The 27,069-nt window shown below is 38.7% G+C and overlaps 1 protein-coding gene across 4 annotated transcripts in view; it reads right to left on the bottom strand.

The window, feature by feature from the left end:
• Window positions 1–5,244: 5,244 nt before the first annotated feature.
• Window positions 5,245–27,069, bottom strand: part of LOC125451790 (protein argonaute-2) — a 98,141-nt gene continuing 76,316 nt past the window's right edge. For 3 of the 4 annotated variants that reach the window (XM_048529367.2, XM_048529368.2, XM_048529371.2), the window contains 4 exons: window positions 23,170–23,304; window positions 21,314–21,415; window positions 16,330–16,529; window positions 5,245–12,783 (listed from right to left, as the gene is read on the bottom strand). In XM_048529367.2, coding sequence (XP_048385324.1) covers window positions 12,675–12,783; window positions 16,330–16,529; window positions 21,314–21,415; window positions 23,170–23,304 — 546 coding nt within the window. In that variant the 3' untranslated portion in view covers window positions 5,245–12,674. The remainder of the gene's footprint in view (window positions 12,784–16,329; window positions 16,530–21,313; window positions 21,416–23,169; window positions 23,305–27,069) is intronic. The other variant, XR_009445790.1, reaches the window with a different exon arrangement.

Raw genomic sequence — 27,069 nt, 5'->3', positions numbered from 1 at the left:
ATGCAGTGAAGCCAAAACTTGAGCTAAAATAGCTTGTTTTAAAGCCTTACAACTGAAAGGTTGAAGAACTGCTTAACCAAAAGCAATTGGAAGGGTCACCATGAAATTTCGTACTTCAGATTAGACAGAACATGGAGGAGAAATTAAAGTGAATTCTTATAAGCTACAGTATCTTAAATGAAATTCAAAAGTAACTGAAGACTTAAAGTAGAGGCAAGTCTTCTTGCATTAATTTTGTTTTATTTATAAAATAGGCTGAGTAAAAATGTGAAATCTTTCAGATTAGTAGATATTCAAATTTAAACATTAACATATCTGCACAGCTTGTAACAAGTTATGTGAAACCTATTCAACAGAAACAACAGAAGATACTAGAAGCAAAACTGTGTGGCTGAGAACCAAAAGGGAGACAGTAAGTTAAGTGGACTGCAGTTAAAAGTCAATTGGAAAGTACAACTGAAAATGCTATGAAGTAATTACCTGAAGTTTATGCATAATTTTATTTTCTAATATATTTGCTGCAATTGCTGACAAAGTATCCTGTTTCATTAATTGGTTTTAATCTTTTCAGTCGAGAATTAAGAATGACAAACTTCGCAGAAGAGACTGATCAAAATTGTGCAATAGATGAAAAAGTAACTTTCAGCAGCTTCTGACAGTGTCATTCAGGTCGCTCAAGGAGATAAAGAGGCAAATGGAAGTTCAGGTATAGAACTGCTGTGAGATTAGAACATTGGGTGACAGTGGATTAAATCGTTACCAATAACCTAGATTCAGTTGTAGGGAGCAGCTTTATAAAGTTTGTAGATAAGAAGGAAATGACAACATAATTCACAACAGGTACTGTAGAAATAACAAGTTGTAGAGCTGGATGGAACACAGCAGGCCAAGCAGCATCAGAGGAGGAGGAGGAAAGCTGACGTTTTGGCTCTGGACCCTTCTTTAGAAAAGATTTTGGAATGATGGATAACATGTGTCAAAAGGTCAAGAGGGCACCCAAAACTCAACTCAAGAATGCTGTCAAGACAGACAACGGAAGCCCTCAACTTCAATCATGACAAGTTGAAAACACTGGATGATAACTGATGCAAGTGGAAAACACTAGTTGATAACTGATACAAATGGAAATACAAGCTGTGGTACTGGGAATTTCCAAAATCAGGCACCAACTCCACAATCAAAACGTTAGGAAAGATCATCCTACACCACCAGCAAGAGACAACTTCAGGAAAGGCAAGTGTAGCAGACTTTGCTTTTTGAGAATTGACATGTTCAATCATCAACTCTAATGGATGATCTCAATTGACCTCTCATGATGGCGTGTCAGATAAAAGGATGCGAACAAGTAATTTATCTACAATTAGGTCTTCAAAGAATACATGAACTGGGTTAAAATATATAAATCTGATGATTAGCATCCCTTAATATATTGGGAAATTTGATACCAATTAAAGGTTTCTGGGAAAAATAATGGTTTTGTGATTTGTTTCTGAAAACAACTCACTTTTTTGTTAATTTATCCAGCTTTATCAAATACCTCAAATTTACCCTCTTCTCCAAATCTCAATGATCCTAATACAAAGAGCTAAGGGATTTAACTTCAGTTGCAAAGTTTGGAGAAGTTAGTCTTATTATAAGAACATAGGAGTAAAAATGTTTTACTGCAATTACAGTGTCTTAGTGAGATCACAGCTGGAATGCCAGAGAAAGTGGTGGATGCAGGTACGGTAATAACATTTGAAAGATCTTTGGATAAGTTCTTGAATAGGAAAGGTTTGAGGGATATGAGCCAAACACAGGCAAGTGGGACTAGTTCAGTTTGGGAACATGACCAGGACGGACTGTTTAGACCGAAAGATCTTTCCCATGCTCTATGACAATGACAGTGCAGAATTTTGGGTTTCATTGTCAAATATACCTTTGGTGGTGCAAACTAAATTCTGGGATGGTGCAATTATCCGATTGTCCAACAAGGCAAGGTTAAATAAACAAGACTGATATTCTCTGGAGATAGGAAGAATGAAAGGTCACTTTCAAAAGTTAATTGGAGTAGACTGTTTGTAGGTTAAAGGATGTCAGACAGGCAGGAGACGTTCAAGAGTATGATGCCAAGACTTCAAAGATATTTTGTTCCTGTTAGAGTGAAGGGTAAGTAAGTCTGGTAAGATTAAGGAACAATGGATGAATACAAATATTGAGGTTCTAGTCAAGAATAAAAGATAATCTTATTTTAGATATAGACAACTTGGTTCAATTAAATCTGTTAATCAATATTGAGTGTACAAGCATTCTAAAGAGAGAAATCAGGAAGGCAATGAGGGGATATGTGATAGCATTGGCAGATAAGTTTAAGGATAATTCAAAGATATTCTATAAATACTTTAAGAACACAGGATAACTAGATCGGGGATACGGCATCTTAAAGATCAAGGAAGTTGTCTTTGAGTTGCACCCCAGGAGATGGGAGATACTAAATGAATACTTTGCATTAGCTTTCACAGCAGAGAAAGAAATGGAGTCTGGAGAATGCAGAGAAATAAAATTTGTTTTAAAAATAGTTCACACTACAGAAAAGGAAGTTCATAAGGTCTTAGAGAATATAAAGGTGGATAAATCTCTGGGACCTGATCTAATGTATCCCAGAACATTGTCAGAAGGGAGGAAATTATGAGACCCCTTGCAGAAATATTTGCATCATCTATAGCTTTGGGTGAGGTGTCCAATGACTAGATGATGGCTAATGTTGTACCTTTGTCTAAGGAAGAACCAGGGAACTATAGACTTGAGAGTCTATAGTGAATTGTTGGAGGTGATTATAAAAGATCGGGTTTAAGGACACTTAGAAGGTCAAAAATTGATTACGGACAGTCAGCATGGTTTTGTGTGAGGAAAATCATGTCTCTCAAATTGCATTTTTTGAGAAGTTACCAAAAAGCATGATGGTGGCAGTGCAGTTGACGTTGTTTATTTGGATTTTAGTACAGCCTTTGACAGGGTTCCATATGTAGACTAATTAGTAAAGTTAGGTCACATGGGATTCAGTGTGAGCTTGCCAATTGAATACATGTTTTGCATACAACAGAAGACAGTGTGTTGGGAGAAGGTTGCTTTTTGGGCCAGAGACCTGTGGTCAGTGGTATTCCCTAAGGATCGTTGGTCATCTCTATAAATGATTTGGATGAGAATATAGAAGGCATGGTTAGTAAGCTTGCAGATGACACCAAAATTGGCAGCATAATAGAGTGTGAAGAAGATTTTCTAAGATTACAGACGGGTCTTGATCAAATGGGTTAATGGGCTGAAAAAAAGTGAGTTATTGTATTTTCATACAACAAACAAGGGTAGGGCTTATACAATTAATAGTAGGTCCTTGGGTTGTGTTGTAGAACAGATGGATTGAAGTTTGTGTCACATAGATAGGATGGATAAAAAGGCATTTGGCACACTTGCCTTTGTTGTTCAGTTCTTTGAATGTAAGAGTTCAGCAGTCATGTTGAGGTTATACAGGACATTAATAAGGCCTCTTCTGGAATAGCATGTCCAGTTTTGATTTCCCAGTTATAGCAAGGATATTATCAAGCTGGAGAGGGTTCAGAAGAGATATACCAGGATATTGCTGGATATGGAAGGTCTGAGTTATAAGGAAGGGCTGAATAGATAGACTCTCTTTTACTGGAGTGTGGGAGGTTGACAGGCAACTTGATAGGAGTTTATAAAATAATGAGGTATAGATAATGGTAGTTGTCTTTTCTGGATGATGGGGGATTTCAAGACTAGGGGGCACATTTTTAATGAACTGAGCTAGTAAAATGTCTTTATTCAAAGTATGATGTATCATTAAAATTGTCTGCCCCAGAGTTCTGAGAAGCTCAGGTGCTGTATACATTCAAGACGAAGATAACTAGATTTCTACTTTTAAAAAAAATCAACGATAGTGCAGGAAATGAAGTAGAGATAAATTAGCCATGACCCCACTAGATGGTAGAGCAGGCTTCATAGGCTGAATGGCCTCCTTGTTATTCAAAGTAGGGATGTTTTCTTGGAGAAGATAGAGAAGTTTGAGGTATTCAAAATCTTAAATAGTCTGAACAGTGTAAATAAGCTAAAAGAAAACTGTTGACATTGATAGAAAGACCTTCAATGAGAGGGCATGTATTTAAAGTAACTGTCAAAAGAAGCTGCAGAGACAAGAGGAAAACCTGTTTCATGCAATGAGTGTTTACTATCAAGAAATTCAAGAGGGAATTAGATCGTTATCTGAAAACTAAGAACATGTACAGCACTGGCATGAAGGTGGCAAAACAGCATTTGGAGAATTGCTAATAAGACAGCTGGGATAGATATCATCAGCCAAATGGCCAATTCCTGTTCTGCAAAAATGCTGATACATAACATTTAAAGTGTTTGAAACTGCTGTTATAAACAACAAAATTTATCTGAAAATGGACTGTGTTTATGATCCTTAAGTCTGTTCATTGGACTTGGATATCAGTGGTTAGGCCAGCATTTATTGCTCAACCTTCATTGTCCAGAGAACAATTAAGAGATGGTCACATTGCTATTGGTCCAGATTACCCTCCCTAAAAGGACATTTGTGAACCAGACAGGTTTTGACAAACAGGAGTTATATTACTGCAATTGGGCTAATTCACTTCTTAATTTTATTCCAGATTAAAAAATGAAATTAATAAATTAGACTAATAAATGAAAAGTGACTAAATGCAGGCATTCAATCACTGTGGACCGTACCCATGAAAAGAACTGCATTAGAGTTTCGTTTTTCACCAAATTAAAAACCCCATCAGAAGATATATAAAAAGTTGTAAAGGAAACCACAGAACTGCTCTTTCATTGGATAGGCACAACTAGTGGTGGTTTAACCAGAGGGTCACTGGGCCTCAGGTGAGCAAAGAGGTTGAGGAGGGCCATTCATGGTAACCTCAGCAGGAATTAATGGCACACTGTTGGCTGGATAAGGAATGTCTGGGGAGGGATTTACATTTTGGAGCATATTTTCATATGTAAAGCAGAAACTAATGTATAGTATGAATTAGATTTCAGAGCTCCTTCAGGAAAAGGGGTAATTTTTCCTTTTACTCAAAACTGGGTTTGTAACATCATCATCCATGATATGCAGCTCTTTTCTTGGTGGGACTGTATATTGCAGTACTGAGTGAAAATAAGGCCTGAGAAAACGGAAGACAAGATAACTAAGAAACTAATTTATCACTTGTGGGCAAGTAGTTAAAGTTACAGAAGTTTATTTGTTAAGAAAATGATCATACCATACTGCTAGTCAAAAAATTGATATTTCAGATTCACAAATTCATATATAATACTCATACATCATATTTTGTCAAGAGTTTACAGCATAGTTATTCAACTCATTAAAAAATATTGACTGAAAAAGGAATGGACAAATTTAACCTACAGGAACTATTTACACAGCATTAGTAAAACAAACTGCAAGCAATGCAAATCCTCATTGCCACAGGAGTGTAAACTGCTCATTCAAGCGCAAATGGACCACAAACACTAGGTTAGGTAACAAACCTCACTTGTGCTGGTTAAAAAGATTTAAAAAACAATTTGCATTCAGGATCAAAACCACCCTAGATTAAAACATGAAAGCATGAATAAAAATTTGCTGGAAGTCCACTTTGTGCCCAATTTTACCAGTGCCCATAAAAAGGAAACAAGCCAACATCTTAAAATGCAGTAGTTACAGAAGGTAGATGAGTTTGTGCAATTCAAAACAAAAAAAAGCAAAACAAAGAATATTCAAACTTTATCAATGCAGCATATGTCAGGCTTTTGAGGTACTTGAAAATATTTTAAATCCTCTTTTGTCTTAAGGATTTACAAGTAGCATTTTTTTCTCTCTTCAAAACCATTGTCCCGATCACCTCGTTTTTCCGCAGTTTTTTTCTGCAAACAGCCGTCATATGGCATAAGTGACTGCTGAGAAAGTGCAACAATACTGATCATTCTATGCAGCATAAATAACGATGCTTTACAACTTCTCAAAATATATTAAGTTTTCAACCTATTTTGTTCATTTAAGCAGTTTACGTACAATATAGTCATACACTGCTATTTAAGCCCGCCAGCAGATTTTGACATGCAATGGGATGATTACACAAGGCACGAAGAACAAAATAAAGCACTATAATCAACTTTAGAGGAAAACAGAACTGTATACCCAACTTTGCACCATTTTAAAACTTTTTAAAAAAAATTAGGATTACATTTTGAAATGTTCATTTCGGTCTTTATGTTTTTGGACCAGGGAAATATGCCATTTCTTCATCACTGCTGCAGCAAACAACTAATATATTGAGGTAGGTCCAGATTCAAGGGCAGAGGTCAGGATTGGGAAACAAAAGAAAAATGCAAATAGCAGCCAGGTTTTCTCCTGGCTGTTAGTGCCTGTTGCTCAAACTTTAAAAAAATACAAATCACTCAACCAGCCAGCAAGAAGGTTTGGCTGGGAATGGCTTGTCTGGTTGGGAGGCAGAAGGAATAGGTCAAGGTGAGCTCAAAACAGATGAAAAATTTAAGTTTTCTTTTGTCTCCTTCTTGTGCAGTATGATGATAACTTGTATTAAAGCAGTTTACCGAGCATTAAATGTAGAAATTTGATCCACATTTCTAAGGAAGTACAGGCCAAAGTAATAAAAGGAAGGCCAGTCAAAGTGAATATAATGTTGCACAGCCATATTGGCACTGAGTTCTCGTTCCATTCCCTCACAGAAGTAATAAATCTATGAAATATCACAAATTATATTTTTACTTCAAGATTTAAGGTGAGCATTCAAACAAATAGAACAGTCTGTGAAACACCATCACTTCCTTAAGTGGCCTTACAGTTTGTTTTCCAATGTTTTGGTAGGTTCATTTTAATCAGAGGCAAACAGAAGACAGTTGACACACATCTTCAGCTTATTTCTGAATTTCAGATATTTCCAAAGCACCTTTTTTTTTGCATGAATAGCTTGATTGAAGATGTGCCTTTTGCATTAGCTTTTCTTCTTTAAGTGTACAGTGACATGTTATGGACAATCTGCTTAACATGGTTTGGCTGCTCAAACATTTTCTTTTAAAAAATGTTTTCTAAACTACAGATTGGAGGTTTTAGATGACGACTCTGCTACTACATCATCTGATTTATCTTGCATCAACATATGAACTTTAAAGCTTTAAGGAAGAAATGAAAGAACAATAACTCAATGCTTAGGCTCACAAACCAAAAATAAAACTGGCAGCAGTATGATTCTGAACAGAGCAGAAAGCACAAGATCTAGACCTTTCTGCAAGACTACCAGCAAAATGATAACCAGCAAAAACCCAATGCAAAATTATTCAACTACAAAGAATAGAAATTGCAGCAAGGTCAAAGATGTCATCATCATACCATGTGTTAACATTAGTGATACAACATATGGCTGGATACATGCTACATAGCATAGCCTTGAAATCTTCAAATGGACTTGTCCCAGGATTATAAATGGAATCCTTTATTTCTCTACATTTCGTAAATGATTTGTTACCATTCCTTCTCCAAATTACACTATGCAATTAGGATGATCCCAAATCAAGACTTTTAAGTTTATTTCCACTGATAATGCTCAGAAGAATCTGCCTTTTATTATTGAAAATACAGACATGTTGCTGAAATTTTTCATCTATATTTATTTAGAGAAATGCAAGAAAAACGTTTGTTGGCAAATTGACTTTTGTTTGCAGAGGAAGAGATCCCGCATATTGATACCTGTCACTTTTAGCAATCTTAAATTAAACACATTATGAGCTTGACTGATTATATTCCAGTTATCTGCATACAAAACAACTACATTTAAGTCTTGCACCTTTTCTGAATTACCTGGGAGCTTGGTAGGCATATAGCACCCTGTTGCTTTCTCAATGACAATGCACTGGTTGACTAATTGACTTGGATTAGTCAATCAGCACCCTTTCCACCTGCGGTAAAAATTGCAATAGTTTGAAATAGACATTTAGTATCTGTCTTGATGAGTGCATGACAAGAGGTTTTGGCAACTTGCCTCTCTTTTCAGCAATATTCAACATCTGTATTTACCCTACTGGAAAATAAGGGGTTAAACAATTTTTCACTGAAGCATCATGTAGCTCAAAAAACCAGACCGGTCAGATAAATGAAAATCAAATTTCCACGTTTATAATTTAGGTGCTGTCAATTTTTCATAGAATTGCATCTTCTTCAATATGTTAATATAAAAGTTTAAACCTTTGAAAAACAAAAAAGGCCTTTATTGCTAACATCCTTGGATATCTTCATTGTCGACAGTGGATTTTGGCTATAGATAACTTAAATTTTATGAAATAAGGGTACATCAACTTGACATTCATTAAGTTGTATTTCTAGTATATTAGTACGTATTAGTTCGGTGGATACGACTAGGAAAAATAAAGCACAAAAATTCTCTTGCAACCACATACAAGATGCAGCTTATTTTTAGCACCTCTCTGACTAATGCAAAGGCTTGTGGAAAGTGCACTGCAAGTATGTTTTACACACTGATTGATCAGTGTTTGAAATTACAATTATGACATGCAGTGGAACTACTGAAGCCATATATTGCAATTTATAAAGATATTTTTACAAAACAAACATGGACATTGTTAGGCTCAAATTTTGAGAAAAGATTATTTTGTTTTTGAAAGAAGGCCACATAGGCTGGATATTGTCCTTAGTGTGAAGACTCTCAAAAGAGAGACAGTATGTAACATTTAAGACAACAGTAACCTCGCTAACTTCCAGGTGCTCACTTAATTTACCCCAGACGTCGCCATGTTTCTCAACTGTCACAGCCAAGAGATGGCAAGCATCTTACAAGAAACAAATACAAAAGAAAATTCTGTAATGAACTGATATCATCTTTTAACTTTGTCATTAGTCTTTCAGTTTACTGGGTTGTTTACATTGAAGTTTACAAAATTATTTACAAGCATTAATATTTCTCAATTATGCACAAATACATTTACAATAAAACACTAATGGTTTATTAAATTCCCACGGTGAATTCTGCTACATTTTTAAAATACTACACTGTTTTACACTCTAGCTGCATCGCTACAATTTTGTTTTTACAGGTTATCAGAATAATTATCCCAGTTGAATGTTGGCCACCAATGGCAGTAACTTATAAGGCAGATTTAATCAGCCAATTGCAGCACCAATTATTTGTCAGATGGCAGTGACTGCAATAAACTTTCACAAGAGCTGCTGCAATCCATTGATCACAGCACTTCATTGTTATTCTTCGTCTCTAATTTAACGTCGATATGACTGTCAATGTATAGCACAAGAACAGAGAATACAGGGGCCAGTTTACAGTAGCACCCATAACTTTGAAGCAAGATGTAAACTTTTTGTAGTGCTGGTTAGAGATTGCTTAATAGCTAAGGACACTTAAGAACCAAATCTGCCCCAAAAAGTGGGACAGAGATATGTATCTAAGGATTGTCCAGTTCTAAATAAACAGCCCAACCTACTCATCCAACTGTAGGCAATGACAAAAAAAAATCAAAGAAATAATGACTTATGGCTATGTGTAACTATTTATGGCTACATAATTTCTAAAGCTGCCCAAGCTGAGTTGGATGCTGGATGTTATCAAATAAGTGCATTAGTCAATGTGTTAAAAGAAAGCAGAACAGATAGAATCATAAAATCACTAAAATGTGGAAGCTGACCATCTGGCTCAACAATCCACACCAACCCTCCAAAGAAAATCTCACCCAGACCCACACCCCACCCCATCCCTGTAACCCTACATTTCCCACGGCTAACCCGCCTAGCTTGCACATCCCTGGACACGACGGTCAATTTGTCATGGCCAATCCACCTAACCTGCACATCTTTGGACTGTGGGAAAAAACTGGAGCACCCGGAAGAAATCTACACAGACACAGGGTGAACGTGCAAACTCCACACAAACAGTCACCAGGAGGTGAAATCGAACTTAGGTCCCTGGTGCTGTGAGGCAGCAGTGCTAACCACTGAGCTGTTCTGCCTCCCATTAGATGGGATGAAACAATTTGAAACACAATGGAACATTTTTATTGAAGATTTTTCAATAAAACTTTTCCTTGAACTCAATCCATAAACAGAGCAACTCAAATAAGATAAACCTTTGGTTCAGAGCTTCCGTCTAGCCTACAAATTTGAAGTTCAATCATCCACTTGAAAACAAAATTAAATGAATGTCAACTACTGCTTCATCAAATTATCATGCTGATTTTAGTATGCTTAAAAGGGGTTAAGTTCTAACATCACCTCACACCCATCTCAATTCCAGTGAAATAATCCCTTATTTCCATGATTAGCATTTTATAAATATCCGCCCTAATTATGACATATTTCCCCATTGTAAAAGAAGTGCAGACTTTAAAACCCTGAGTATTCATCATGCTGTCACTACTTACTATATTGTCACTTATTTTAATTGCCACATTGGTAGCCCTGCATATCTGAAGTTACACTGCAGCCCACCATGGGGATTTTCATGGACAGTAATGCATGTTCTTTGGCCAATGAACCAGTTAGCTATACTCGATCTTTCTGAAAAAGAGTCCCCTTTCTTTTATCAGCCTTCACCATGCAGGAAACCTAAATAGTTAGGTCAGCTGAGACTCAGGCTTGAACTTGGGTATCCCAAGTTGAAAAATTGAATGGTCTTAGTGTTTTAACTAATGAGTGTGGCAAAGACTTACTCCACTTCTACAGATTTTTCACAACTATTCAGAAGTCTCAATAGAACTATTTCAGTACTGAAAATTGATACACTTACTGTGTCCTTTGCTACATCCATTCCTCAAACAGTTTTAAAATTATAAAGTGGAAAAAAATTACAGGATTCCAGAAGAAGCATTAGGAGAACATGTAATTTGCATTTTCTTTAAGAAGCATTGCTCATCAATTTTTCAGTAGACATTTCATAAAAAAAAAGTTTTTTAAAAACATTGAACTTGTTTGGCAAAATATGCCCATTTGTGTAACACAATTTGCAGCATTATCACCTTCCTTGTATAAAAATGTAGCCAAATACAGAAATAGTTGAAAGCAGTTGATCTAACACTTCTGCAATAGACTTGCCTGTATCTATATGTTTGTCACATGATGTTCAAAACAGAAGTTGTATCCTAAATATCTATGTAAAATATGGTTTTTATTCATGGCCACATACGCAAGTTGTTAACACTGAAGTTTATGCTGGTTATGCCTTCCAATAGATTTGAACATTTGCAGGGTTGAGGTATATAAAACTGGATACTTTATACAATGCTTTGAGTCACAAGTGCATATAGGCCTTTGAAAAGGTGTTGTAGATAATCATAAAGAGATTTGGCTTCAATCTCAGGATGGATCTTAATCCAGGGATCAGTTTACATCATTTAGATGACTACCATTACAAAAATGCTTGCCTCATGGCAAAAACCTAGCACCATCTTTGAACTGCTTTGCGAACATAACAATGGCATGTGCTCATTCTGTTTTTGCTGCATGAGAATAACCACGAGGTAGTTAAAATTTACTTCATGCTAAAAAGTTTCAATTTTGATAGTTCTCATCTGACTGACCTGTAATAACTGAACTCAAATCGGTGAAGTGATGGTCATGGTAATCCTTATATTCGATATGATGCCAAGCCACAGCAGTGGCCGACCAGATAACCACAGCATAAAAATGTCACTTTTGAATCACTGGTATATCGTACGGAGATCCGAGAACTAAACAATTGCAGCATCTTACAAAAATATTAAGAGCTCAATATATAAAATAGTAGTGCCCATCTGTTCTTGTTATTTTTACAGATTGTCTCCAAAGATTAATTGTTCCAAACACACACACACCATTATTTTCTACTAAACACATCTTAAAAAGAGACTGCATTCCTTCTGTTAATAGTCATAGATGACATCTCAGAACTGCTGAGAAAGTCAAACCAATACAATATATTGCCTGCACAAAAAGGAAAAGCACTAGTTCTTCATAAACTTACTTTCAGTGTTAAAAGACTTTTTTCCCTTACCCACTTACAAGATGGCCGTGCTTCACAGTACTGTATTACAGTAGACTTCACTGAATTCACTGGATAAAACTCCAGATATAATAAAAGGAATGCTGTTGATGTTCAATTCCAAGTTTCAAAATTCTGCCATTTGAAGCCAACAGTCGGGATTACTATGTCTTTAAAGACTCTCACTATCCTTACAATTTTTCCAAATATTGCAGTCCTAAGTAACCTCCATTAAATATGCTGCTGCTGCATGTTATAATATTTCCACCAAATACTTTCTTATTCTATCCACAACAGTCTCCAGTCTAGTTTTAACTAACAAGATTAAGTTGCAGTTATTTAACTTCGATTCATGACTACATATCAAGAAATCTATTACAAGCCTAATATTCCCTGTTTTTGCTGTTCAAGAAAAGACTTACAGGCAATTTGACTCACACATTGACAGGCAGGTGAGATTTTACCTCATAGTTGAAAGAGGCCTGCAAGGTATTGCAATGTACACAGCAACAGAAACACATTAACTGCTCGTTCATCACTACACTGCCTGGAAAATGCAGCCGGTCTGGTCTTAGCCCAGCTCTGTTCAGAAATCCCAACTTAGGACACCTGTCAAGCAAAATACATAGTGCGCAGAGTGTCCTGGTGAACCTGTACAGCTTTAGCCAAAGCCTGCTGATCCCGGCCATTACTCTGGCCAGATGTGTGACTCCCTTCGGCGCTGAAAAGGAGAGAAAAGAGCAAGATTAGTTTAACTTGTCATCTAATGCACTACATAAAATTTACAGCAAAACTAGTTTAGGTAACAGACAAGTCTGCCACCTTACTTCATCAGACCCCATCAAGTGTAACTTTGTATCTGTTTTGGCCTCATGTATTTTTCCAGCTTCCCATCTTATTGTGTCAATGCTATTTATGACAATTACATTTGGTAGTAAGTCTTGTATTCTAACTGCTGTCTGGGTACAAAACAAACCTTCTGAATTCATTTCTGGATTTATTATCAACCATCATTTGATGGTAAGAGGAGGAGCAGGGACCAAAAAAAGGGATTTGTACCAGGAGTCAGGTGAAATAGCTGAGGTCTCTTTTCCAAAGACAGAGATGTAACCCAGGTCAGGGTGAGAGAAGAGGGAACTCACAAAGATTTAAAAGAGATAAGACAGAAGTGTCATATAGACATTAAGTGAGTGAAAGTGGAATTTGCAGGTATACTGGCCACAATCTTTCAGTCTGCCCTAGACTTGGGGGAGATACAATCTGGAGAGTGGAGCATTTGTTGTTACATGGAAAAAGGTGGGTTGATTTGGAACAATGGATTTCTAAAAGGGAACTCGCGTAACTAACTTGGTGTATTTTGAAGAGGTAACCAGAAGGCTTGATGAAGGTGATGCTGTTAATGTGAGGTGCATAGATTTTGAGAAGGCATTTGATACAATGCTACACAACAAGCTTGAGCGAAGTTGTATGTCATGGAATAAATGGGTCAGTAGCAACTTGGATAGAAAACTGGCTGTGTGATAGGAAACATTTTTTGGGCCAGAAGACTGGTAGTGGAGTTTCTTCAGGATCATTATTTAGACACACACTTTTCCTGATATATGTTAATGATTTAGATCTTGGTCTGTCGGGGTGGCTTCAAAGTTCACATATGACAAAACCTGGAAGCAGTGAAAACAGTGAACAGGACTGTGTAAACTGTAGAAGCACACAGACGAGTTGGTGGAGTAGGCAGATAAATAACAGATAGATTTCATTGCAGAGAAGTGTGAAGTGGGGCATTTTGATAGGAAGAATATTAGAAGACACAATTCTAAAGGCGGGGGGACACAGGAATATGGATCTGGAATATACAGAAAGTGGTTGGACAGTTAGAGAGAGCAGGAAGTAAAGCATATATTATCCTTTGTTTTATTAATAGAGACAGAGGATAAGAGCAAGGAGATGATGTTGAACTTGCATAAGACATCTGTTTGTCCTCATCAGGAATACTGCGTGCAGGTGTGCATGCCACATTTTAGATCAGATGTGAACTCATTGCAGGGTGCAGAAGCGAATTACAAGAATAGCTCCAGGGATGAGGAACTTTAGTGATGGGGACAGATTGAAGAAGTTGAGACTGTTGTCTTTTAAGGAAGGCAGCTAAAAGGAGATTTGAAAGGTGGTTTTTAAACTCACGTGCAGGTTGGATACAGTAGAAAGGGAGAAACTGTTCCCTCTCATAAAAGGAACAAGAACAAAAAAGCATGGATTTAAGAGATCTGCAAAAGAAGCAAGGGTGAAATGAGGGAATACTTTTTTACTCAGCGAGTTGGTGGGTAATGGAATGCACTGCCACGAAGGTGTGGTTTTTCTCTTCCTTCCTCCATTTACCTAGCTTCTTAAATGAATCTAAATGATTCTCCTAAACTAAATTCTGCAGTTGAGTTGCATATTCCCATCACTTGCTAGATGAAGCGGTTTCTCAAAATGGATTATTAGTAACTATTTGGTATTTGTTGCCCCTAAGTGGATGCACCTTCTGTATTTGAACCCCTTTTGAAATCAAAGCCCTCGCAACCCGAGTTACCTTTCTTCATTTTAGAGAACAGAGGTCCAGCTAGTTCAGTTTCTCCTGAACATTAACTACCAGTTCAGCTTCACCTTTGTTGAACCATCTTTATTCACATTTCTGTGGGTCCATGACAATTCACCCAAGAAAGGCACTGCAGGACTTCTTCAACCTCTACTGACTGTCACTTCCATGATGATAACTGTATTTCTCTACATATGCTGCTAGACTTGCTGAGTATTTTCAGCATTTTCTATTTTTATTTCAGTTTTCTAGCACATCTTAAGTTTTGCTTTTGTCCAAGTGTTAAATTCTCTGAAGAACCTCTTCAGACTCATCCCAAATTTAAACAGTTTAAAGCTTTTCTAAAAAAATCTGTTCCTGAGACAGGAGTGTGCTGTCCATCTGGAGTTTCCCTGGAGAAAATGGTGGTACGTTTCTTAGATCGCTTTAATTCCCAGCGCTGTTAGGAACAGAGATCCAGGACTGTGACACAACTGAAAGTCAGGGTGGTTTTTTGGGTATGGAGAATAAGGCACAAGTGGTGGTGTTCCTATGCATCTTATTATCAACCATCATTTGATGGTAAGAGGAGGAGCAGGGGCCAAAAAAGAGGTTTTGTACCAGGAGTCAGGTGAAATAGCTGAGGTCTCTTTACCAAAGACAGAGATGCAACCCAGGTCAGGGTGAAAGAAGAGGGAACTCACAGGAAGATTTAAAAGCGATAAGACAGAAGTGTCATATAGACTGTAGATGCTTAGTAGTCCAAACAAGAGATTGCTCTTGGACCTCTAGGCGGTAGAGGCTACAGGCTTGGAAGTTACTGTGGGCGGAGCCTTGGTGAATGATCACCCATTGTAGAGATGGTGAGCACTGCTGTACTGTGCATTCACTGCAGTGAAGCAAGTGAATGTTGTAGGTGGTGGATAGGTTGCCGACCAAGTGGGCTGATTCATCCTGGAGGTGCATTCCTCTTGAGCAAATTCACAGCACTGAATCACACTCCTGAAGTGTACCTTGTAGATGGTGGTCAGGCTTTGGGAGACATGAGGGGAGTTACTCACTGTAGAATTTATAGCTTCTGACGTGTTCCCATAACCACAGAATTCATATGGCTGGTCCAATTCATTGTCTGGTCAATGATAAGCCCCAGGATGTTGCCAGCAAGGGATGTCGTGATGATCAGAATCTCAGCCACATTGTCCGAGTTTTATCTGGTGATATTCCACATTTATCAGTTCCACTCATGACACTATTTTGTGTATTCTATAAAGTCCCTTTCTTTAATTCATTCATGAGAGTGTGGACATCATTTATTGCCCATCCCTAATTGCACACAGGGCAGTTAAGAGTCAACAACATTGCTATGAATCTGGAGTCACATGATAGCTGCCACCTTCCCTAAGGAACATTAGTGAACCAGATGGGTTTTTCTGATAATTGGAAATGGACTCACAGTCATCTTTAGACTGTTAATTCCAGATTTTTATTGCATTCAAATTCCACCATTTGCTATGGTGGGATTTGAAACCACGTCCCCAGAACATTGCCTGGGTCTCTGGATTAACTTCTCAAAGATATTGTTCCATGGCAAGCACATTAACGTTTTATCAGCCTTTCCTTGTAGTTCAGACCCTCGACAGTAACAGATCTGTTTCTGCAGCGCAAAATTTACAGATGAAATAAAACAGTCAAAGTCTCAAAAGGGTTTCATACCTGTCATGCTCCTTGTCCACCAAATGGTATCTGGCACGGAAAGCTACCAAATGAGCATAATAGGCTGGAGCTGGGATGGATACCGACCGCGTACATCGGACATACGTGTGGCAAAGCTGATATGTGAGGATCTGAAGTTCATCTGCATTGAAGCGATTATCATCCCAAAGCACATGGTAGTGAGATGGTCTGCTCGTCCCCTAGAAAATACAATTAATTATTAACTCATTTATAATTATATTCAATTGCTTATTTAAGTAATGTAGAAATACTATGTTTAGAAAACAACTCGCCGATGCACTATCTTACCTATTATCTGGAATCCTAACTAGATTATTACACTAGCACCTATTCTGAAATGCCACTTAAATTTGGGATTCTGATGATAATGCTGTTTTATCAATGTCTTCAAAAGACGGGAAAATGAATTGATTGCATGCTTTTGCACAGAACCACACGAATTAAATAGCATCTTTGACAGATTTATAGCAGTCGATCTTCAGTAGATGGACAAAATACTGGGTTAAAATTACACGTCCTTATGTGCAAATTCAAAACAGGCTGAATCAAGGCTTGCAAAATATTATTGAAGGCTTTTCACTGACTAGTCTAACCATGCACAAATTTAAAATTGGACGAGTTGAGCAATTGGTTAGTTTCCTCGTTGTCTGTTCAAAACTCTCAAATTGCTTTGCAGGACATTAAGAGCTACTTTTGACATCCCAGACTCTACTGCCTTTACACTCTAGGAAACAAAGCACGCTTTAAATCAAATTGCTTGTTCAGGTTGATGTTCAAGATCGAAAATCTGAAGAGTAGAGCTTTTTCGTGGTGTCCTGACCAAAATTTCTGCTCAACAAATATCGCTGAAGCGATTGGTTGGTTACTTATACTCATGAAACACTGTTACTGTCAATCAGCCATTGTACTCAAACTAGCTTGATATCTGAAGTCCACAGAGACACGCTGATCTTCTTGATTAATATTTTCTATGCAATATTACACCACCTAAATGATGCATTGAACCAGAGTCAATAGCATAAACAGTAATGTCCCTAGACTAGTAATCCAGAGGTCGAGGCTAACACTTGGGGGAATCATGTTCGGGCCCTACCAGGGCTGTTGGTGTAATTAAACTAAATTAATAAAATTTGGAATACAGAATTACACTCAATTATAGCAACCATAAAGCTATTAACAATTATCATAAAAACTCCTTTGATTTCCTTCTCTTTCAGAGAAGGAAATCTGCCAGGGCCTATACATGACTCCAGATCCACAGCAATGTGATTGACTTGTAACTTTCTGCCGAAATTGCCTAGAAAGTCAGTTCAAGGACTTTTCAGGAAAGGCAACAAATGCTGGCTATGCCAGCGATTCCCTCTTCCCATAGAAGTAATACACAAAATAAACTGAGTAGTCAAAGCTAGAAATTTAACTCTGTTTCATTTCTCTTCATTAAGGAAAATTTGGTCCGTTCTTTGTCACATATTCTATTTCTCTTCCTGCCACCGTTTCAAGGTGGATCAAACTGTTTGAATATTTTAAAACCACAGCCTGTTATTTAACTTCAAGTGAAGCTTCTAAAAATTTAACCTTCTTTAGAACTTGCAGTAATCATTTTTGGGAACTGGACTAAAAAATAGAGGTAGACCTATTTTGGACAATTCAATTTTTTTTAATGAAGGGTCAGAAAACACATTTAGATCACTGTTCCAAATTGAACAATTACAAGACAACATTTGACTGCATATGCCTGGGGGAACCCCCATTGTGTTAAAGGATCAGATATTTATAATTCTGAGTTTATGATAGGCAGAATAAACATATTACGGCTAACAAAGAACTGGGCTGGTTTTGGGATGCAGTGGGGGAAGGGGAGATTTTGAAGCTGGTGAAGTCCACATTAATACCATTGGGCTGCAGGGTTCCCAAGCGGAATATGAATTGCTGTTCTTGCAACCTTCAGGTGCCCATGACGGACATGTCGCCTGAGGAATGGGAGGGGGAGTTAAGATGGTTCGCGACTGGGAGGTGCTGTTGTTTGTTGCAAACCGAGCGGAGGTGTTCTGCAAAGCGGTCCCCAAGCCTCCGCTTGGTTTCCCCAATGTAGAGGAAGCCACACCGGGTACAATGGATAACCAGCCCAGTTCTTCCCCTCCCCCCACTGCATCACAAAACCAGCCCTGCTTGTCCCCTCCCCCCCACTGCATCCCAAAACCAGCCAGCCTGTCTCCGCTTCCCTAACCTGTTCTTCCTCTCACCCATTCCTTCCTGCCACCTCAAGCCACCTCCTTGACCTGTCCATCTTCCCTGGACTGACCTATCCCCTCCCTACCTCCTCACCTATACTCTCCTCTCTACCTGTCGTCTTTTCTCTCCATCTTTGGTCCGCCTCCCCCCCCATCCCTATTTATTCCAGTTCCCTCTCCCCATCCCCCCCTCTGATGAAGGGTCTAGGCCCGAAACGTCAGCTTTTGTGCTCCTGAGATGCTGCTGGGCCTGCTGTGTTCATCCAGCTCCACACTTTGTTATCTTGGATTCTCCAGCATCTGCAGTTCCCATTATCACTGATACAAACATATTAAGGCCATTATTTTAGTTTTGACTGCAGGATAGAAGGTTCAAAGTTAGTTCAGAAGAACTGAGGATAACAAAGCATGGAGCTGGATGAACACAGCAGGCCACGCAGCATCTTAGGAGCGCAAAAGCTAATATTACAGGTGTAGGCCCAAAACGTCAGCTTTTGTGCTCCTGAGATGCTGCTGGGCCTGCTGTGTTCATCCAGCTCCACACTTTGTTATCTTGGATTCTCCAGCATCTGCAGTTCCCATTATCACTGATACAAACATATTAAGGCCATTATTTTAGTTTTGACTGCAGGATAGAAGGTTCAAAGTTAGTTCAGAAGAACTGAGGATAACAAAGCATGGAGCTGGATGAACACAGCAGGCCACGCAGCATCTTAGGAGCGCAAAAGCTAATATTACAGGTGTAGGCCCAAAACGTCAGCTTTTGTGCTCCTAAGATGCTGCTTGGCCTGCTGTGTTCATCCAGCTCCATACTTTGTTATCTCGGATTCTCCAGCATCTGCAGCTCCCATTATCTTCGAAGAACTCAGTTCTGTTCAGAAGTGAATAGTTTTTCTCCGAACAGAACAGAGTTTCACAGTTCAATTCAGGGGAACCAGTCATCTCAGAAGTGGCTCCTAACCTGAAGCTTCCAAGACAGGAAAGCTTGAATAAAAATCTTCAAGTTGTTACAACTGAGAAAGTTTAGGCCATCACAAATGTGAAAGGTTGTGCTAATAGACTTGCAAAGTAATTGTAAAAACAGTCTCAAAGAGGAAGAAACTGGAATGCTTTAACTAAACAAATATTTAAAAGCTGGAAAAGTAGTAGTATTTCTCGAGGATTGAGTCTCTACGACAAGTTAGTGCTGGAAAACAGGTTGAATTTTCGTATTAATGTTTGTGTTAAAAAACTTTCTAACCATAATTTACACATCTAGCTGGGTTTTTCCTCTTCTTTAGTGCTGTAACGTTAGGTTCTACTGAAAAAGAACACCTGCAGCATCATGTGAATATGGTTCATTAAGCAACCATCATGTAAATTAATTACAAAATTGAAAAATAAGGCCCACCAAGCCGTTTCATTCTGTGATCTGATTTATACAGTATTACCATCAGTTGGGATCACACCACACTAAGACTGTCTGCTCCCAGCTGCACATCACTGTTCACTACCTGTCATAGCCCATTCACTACAGAAACCTTCAGCTATACGGACTTTCCTACACCTCTTCTGATCAGCCTTCTACTCCAAATGCTCTAAACCTCAATTTATCCAAAACGCTGGTATACCAAAGATAATGGGTAACAATTACCCATCAATTTGATCCTCGTTATCCTAAATTAGCCCCCAAAAACCTAAAAGTTCCTGAGTGTTTAAATTCCTTCCTGGTATTGCCTCCCCAGCCAACTTTAGAACATAGAAAAGTAAAGCACAGTACAGGCCCTTCAGCCCACGATGTTGTGCTGTGAAATAATCCTAATCCAAAACTAAAATAACCTAACCTACATTCCCCTCAATTCACTGCTGTCCATGTGCATGTCCAGCAGTCGCTTAAATGTCCCTAATGACTCCACTTCCACGACTACCACTGGCAAACTATTCCATGCACTCACAACTCTCTGGGTGAAGAACCTCCCCCTGACGTCGCCTCTATACCTTCCTCCTAACACCGTAAAGCTATGACCCCTTGTGGCAGTCAGTCCTGCCCTGGGGAAAAGTCTCTGGCTATCGACTCTATCAATGCCTCTCATTACCTTGTACACCTCGATCAGGTCACCTCTCTTCCTCCTCACCTCCAGAGAGAACTTTCTCCAAACTTACAATTGCATCAATTCAATTTTCAATTTCCTTCAACTTTGATGCACGATGCATTCCTTGCTCCTTTTGTCTAATAAACAGAAGTGATGAAAACCTCATGTGTCAGTATTCCCTACTCAAACCAGCTCTCCATCTGCTGTGACCACTACCTTTAAAGTCATCTTGATCAAGCTTTTAAGTCCACTCAATATTTTCCCCTTTGGCTTAGCATTGTTTTTGCACCTTGTTTTTTTTTCATATTAAAGATGATTGAGAAGTGCAAAATGTTTGTTATTCCAAAACAGGATTGATTCGGCACTTGGTAACACAGTTGAGTATCTTACAGGGTTGCAGAAAAGCAAACAAACAAATACTTGCATAAGGCACATAAGGAACGGAAGGAAAATGAATGTTTCTAAATCAAAATGCAGGTCTTTAAGCAAAAGAGTGAAAAATGAATGGAACTTTAACTGTGTTACGACACGGGCAGAATTTTGGATCACTTCAAGTTTATAGAATGTTAGTAGTAGTGAGCTAGGAGCATACTGAAATTTGCAGGTAACAAAACCTGGATTGTTAGGTAATTGCCTTTGGGTTTTGTTTTAAAAACCCACCTGAATGCCAGCATGGCTGCACAGGTAGAAGTCAAATTCTGATGGGTGTGTTATTTTTGTATCCACCGTTGTGCCTGCTGGAATATTGCCACTTTTACCAACCTAAAAAGAAAATGCAAAATGCAAGTGATTAATACAAATCAGCACAGGGTACAATGGAAAAAGCCAAGCCAAATGATAGTTTACAAGCTTGAATTTAAACTATTCCTCTACAACTTCTATCTTTTCCTGAGAAATCTATGGATTGAGCATACAAGATAAAATGATTCAGATACCATTGCTTCTTTCTACAGACCACCAAGGATTACATTGCCCCTTATGTTAAATGAGTGTTACTGCAATACTTAACAAAAGGTCACAGGTCTCCAAGACTCTGGGGAAAGTCTTGCTGAATTTTTAAACGATGTCTGTGCCATACAGAGAAGTGCTAATGCATACCTTTGTGATATGGTCCAGCTAAACTTCACAGCCTGTCACAAGCGCAACAATTTCATTTAGTATACATTTAAGACCATATTGAAATGAAAATTATTCACCATTATCTGCATTAAAATTTAGATTTTTTCACCTTTCTAAAAATCAAACTCTTCTCATCACAGGCTCCGAGAGGCAGCCCTTTCAATTAAATACTATAAAAAAGTGACAACCTGAGATTTCTAGTTTTATTTTTACTGCATTTGAGATCTCACGCCTGAAAATCTAGTATTGGTAACATTATCATCTCAATCAAACGTAGCAAGGACAATGTGCCAATGCCCCAATGGAAAGCTCCCTCCATGCTCTCCAATCCCCTTCTCCTCTGACTCCAACCTTTCTTCTAATCTAGTTCTTGTCATTTAATTGCCATACCAACTGACCTATCTCTGATGCTGATTGATGCGTGTTCAGGAAAGGACTTAAATTTTATCTCTTTATGCCCCTTTCGTTCTTGTCAGTACAGAAAAGTCTGGTGTGATGTCGTTTTTGAACCACAATAAAAGTAATACCAGGTTAGTAGTCCTTTTCTAGCTTAATACATGCCTCTCGAATCTGAATGATTCACAAGAAATATATGGCCCTGATTTCTTTGTCTCTCACCTTCAGCTCTGTGCCTATTTCTTTGCACAGGAATCCTCTTCCTACCATTTGGACCCTTTTTCACCCATTTCCAATCACCCTCTACACCTGGCCCCATCACTCTAGACCCTTGCCAGAACTAAATTTCTTCATTAAGAGCTATCTACTTGGTGTCAGTCATATTCATTTCTCTGCTCTCCTCACCTTAACTTCCACCACTTCATTTTTTCAGGTCTAACCTTGACATTATAAAACCTTCTGATAAGCGTAGTGCTGCTTTTGTTGGACATGCCAACTCTACCTTGCAGCTGTTGAGAATCAACTTTATCCCCGTCACCTGCAGACCCCGACCCCGACCCCATCAAGTTGCTGCTCCTAGGATAGTCACTAACCTCATTTCTTCTGAAAATTTCTCCTTCACAACTTTAGATTCAAAACATTAATTCCTTGTTTGTCTATCCAACGATGGCACTCGATCTGAGTTTCTCTAGTTTTTGGTTATTATTTTAGACACATGACATGCCACCATCTTATTTTCTGCCAACAATTAATAATTTAAGCTAATTCAGGTATTTGGATTAGTGACCAAATTATCCAACAAGTGAGAAAACACAAAAAAACTTGATTTAAAGCAGGCGCTTATGATTGTCAAAGTAGTTATGAAGCAATATATGTTGCTTTTAAAAAAACCAGATAGCAAACCCAGAGTAAAGTCAGTTCAGAAAATTGCTGGATATTTTCTTATTCATTTAAGATATTAAAACAAACACTCCAAAGTAAGAAAACTACAAATCTCCTACCCTTTCGTTCTTGTCAGTACAGAAAAGTCTGGTGTGATGTCGTTTTTGAACCACAATAAAAGTAATACCAGGTTGGTAGTCCTTTTCTAGCTTAATACATGCCTCTCGAATAGCCAGCAACTCATGATGGAGCACCTACGGAAATGGTGCACAATCACATTAGGCTTATTTGGAAAAACTTCAAAAGACTTTGAAACGGAACACACTGATACAGGACATTCAGGCAAAAACAAAGACAAATACCTTCTTTTGAAAACAAAAACAAAATCCAAGTTTTAAATTGAAATAAGCGAACTATAATGTGGATGATGCCACCAATTGTTACTCATTTCAAATTCAACAATTTTCTAACGACAATCAAAAGCATATTCTATTTTACAACAGTTTGGAAAACCAATCTCTGCATCAAGTATATTTAGATGTTAATCACCTACATAAATATATTTTGATTCAATTTTGGGTCTTCAACTATCTGGTTCAACATTCCAAAAGAAGAAGCTCCATTAAAGGAATCTTCATAAATTTTATATTTTACACAGAAATTGATTCACAGCAATGTAAACACAAAGAATAACTACTGCGTTTAATTGATATTTTTCCACATTTTCTGCCCTACGTTCACTTCTGTTCCATTTTTCTTCAGTTTCCTAAGTTGTATTTTGTCTTTTGATCACATCTATTTGTGACAAATAATATTGAAAATCAGTGAAAAGTGCATAGAAATCTCAAAGACAGCCTAATATCCATGGCATATATCACTAGGTATACCACAACTGATGTGCTGGAGACTGGTCACCAGAAACATAACCAGAGAAACTGCATAGAGAATTAAGAGGCTGGATATACTTGGTCGGTTGGCTCCTCTCAATTTCTAAATTGTCTCTGCTGCCTAAAAGGCACATGTCACTAAAGGGGTTGATGCACGAATACAAATGTGAGGTCAGCACTGTCTAATTCAAAATAGTTTACTTGATCAGCACCTCATCTGCTGGGTCAAATATACATTCGGTCCACCATCGATGAAGTGCGGTTGCAGTCTGAACTACCTACTTACAGTAACTTGCAATAACTTCTTTGGCAACACCTCTCGGACCTATAGAACCCATCACCTAATACTTAAAGGGGAAGTTATACTTCACGTTGAAACAAATGAGATAGGAAGAAATTGAAGTGGGATCCTGAAAAGCGAGGTCAATTATCCACTACAACAAGGTCACTCCCTTTCCCTTTTATCTGTCAAATTTTCCCACAGAAATAGAACCCTCACATGTATTACTGGTGCCAAGTGCAAGTGAGCAGAAAACAGTAAATTTAAAGAAGTGAAACATTTGATTTGTAAAGTGGAGGTGGTGGCGCATTATTAATTAGTGAGCCAGTTACTACAGTAAGGAGAGATGATATCTTGCAACAGTTGTCAAATGAGGCTTTGTGGACAGATTTGAGGAATAAAAAGGGATGGTCTTTGTGTACTGTAGGCCCCAAACAGTCAGCAGTCAATTCACTAAAGCATGTAAAAACAATAATATTGTAACTATATTGGAGATTTCATCAAGTCTAATATTAAAATTCTTTTCCTTTATTCATAGAATCCCTACAGCGTGGAAACAGGCCCTTCAGCCCAACATGTCCACAGCGACCCTCAGAGCACCACCCTCCAGACCTAACCCACCTAATCTACACATCCCCCAACACTACAGGCAATTTAGCATGGCCAATCCCCCTAGCCTGCACATCTTTGGACTGCGGGAGGAAACCGGAGCTCCCAGAGGCAACCCCCGCAGACAAGGGGAAAATGTGCAAACTCCAGATAGTCAGTTACCCAAGGTTGGAATTGAACCCTGAGTCCCTGGTGCTGTGTGGCAGCAGTGCTAACCACTGAGCCACCGTGCCGCTCACAGGATGACAGTGTTGCTTTAAGGCAGCATTTAGTGCCCATCTCTAACAGCCCAGAGGGCGGTTAAGAGTCAACCACATTGCTGTGGGTCTGGAGTCCCATGTAGACCAGGCCAAGTAAGGATGGCAGTTTCCTTCCCTAAAGGACATTAGTGAACTAGATGGGTTTTTCTGACCATCGGCAATTCACGGTTATCACTAGATTCTTAATTCCAGATATTTATTAAATTCAAATTCCACCATGTGCCCTGGCAGGATTCGGTCCCAGAGCATCATCATGATCTCTGGATTAACAGTCCAGTGATAGAACCACTACACCATTGCCTCCCCATGAGGAATATTAATTGGGATAACTGTGGCATAAAAGGTTTAGAGAGACAGATTTTTTAAAATGCAAAGAGGTGAACTTTTTATAACATGTAGATGGTTCATCAAGGGACAGTGCAGAGCTGAACCCAGTTCTGAGGAACAACACTAAACAAACAGTGCTTGAGGTGACAGTGGGGGAGCATTTTAGTGGTAATGGCCACAAGCACCATGGAAAAGGAGAAAGATGAGTCTGCAAAAAAAGGGGTTTTGAATTGGGGATAAGGCTGATTTTATTAAAACAGAAACTCCAGAAAGCAATTAGGAGATCAAAGAGGAGGCATGGAGAAACACAGGCAGGCAAGATTAGGGAGAAATCCCAACATTGCACAAGTATATAAAGGGGAGTACAAGACAGGGCCCATTAAGGACCAGCGGACAATCTGTGCGTGATGTCAGAGGGCAGTGTAGAGACTGGACAAGGAAGCTGTAGGTAGACAATTCAAGATAGACTGGGGAGTTCTTCATCAGATTAATACAAAAAGCAGGACGATACTGGAAGTTCGAGCAGACTTACGGCAGGTGTCGAGGGAGGAAATAATGAGGCCCTAACCCAGATTTTCAAGCTGTCTCAGGCCACAAGGTAAGGGGCCACTGGACGGAAGGTCAGTTAATGAGATTCCATATCCAAAGGTGGTAGCACAGACCACGGAGACCAGTGAGTCTCACAGCAGTGGTAGGCAAACTATTGGTGAAAATAGTGAAGGAGAAAATTTTACTCAAATCCTCTGTAAAGCTTTCACATTAAAAGTGCACCCCAATTAGTGAGAAGGAAGGGTTGATCAGGGATAGTCAGCACAGCTTTGTCAGTGGGAGGTCATGTCTAACAAATCTGGGTAAATTTTTTTGAGGTGATGACCAAGTGTGTAGATGATGATACGGCGTGGTTGATATAATTTACATGGATTTCAATATGGCCTTCGACAAGGTCCCTATGGGAAACTGATAAATAGTTAAAAGTTAATGGGATCAAGGGCAACTGCGAAAAGCGGATCCAAAATTGGCTTAGCAACAGGAGACAGATTAGTCAGACAGGCAGATCAGTGGCAGATGGAATTTAACCATGAGGAGTGTGAGATAATGCACTTTGGAAGAAATAACACAAGGGAGTACTCAATGAATGGCAAGACACTAGGTAGCTCAGAATAACAGAGGGATTTTGGAGGCGCTGGTCCACAGTTCCCTGAAGATGGCAGGAGAGATTAATAATGTATACAAGACACTTGCCTTTGTCAGTCGAAGCAAAAGAAAATGGAAGCAGGAAAGTGATGTTGAAGCTGTACCAAAATTTGGTTAGGACATAGTTGGAGTACTGTGCGTGGTTCTGGTCACCACACTAGAGGAAGGATGCGATTGGAAGGAGTGCAGAGGAGATTCACCAGGACATTATCTGAGATAGGGCAATTCAGCTATGAAGAGATAGTGACAGTATAGCTCAAGTTGATTTCTTCAGACCAGAGAAGGTTGAAGGGGTAACTTGATACAGGCATATAAAATTATGAGTGTGAATAGAAAACAGCTGTACCCCTCAGCCACAGGGTCAATAACAAGTGGGATAACAAGGTGTAGGGCCGGATGAATACAGCAGGCCAAGCAGCATCAGAGGAGCAGGAAAGCTGAAGTTTCGGGTCTGGATCTTTC

Source organism: Stegostoma tigrinum, chromosome 5, assembly GCF_030684315.1.
Source record: "Stegostoma tigrinum isolate sSteTig4 chromosome 5, sSteTig4.hap1, whole genome shotgun sequence".
NCBI lineage: Eukaryota > Metazoa > Chordata > Chondrichthyes > Orectolobiformes > Stegostomatidae > Stegostoma > Stegostoma tigrinum.
This window is presented reverse-complemented; position numbering and strand designations above follow the sequence as displayed.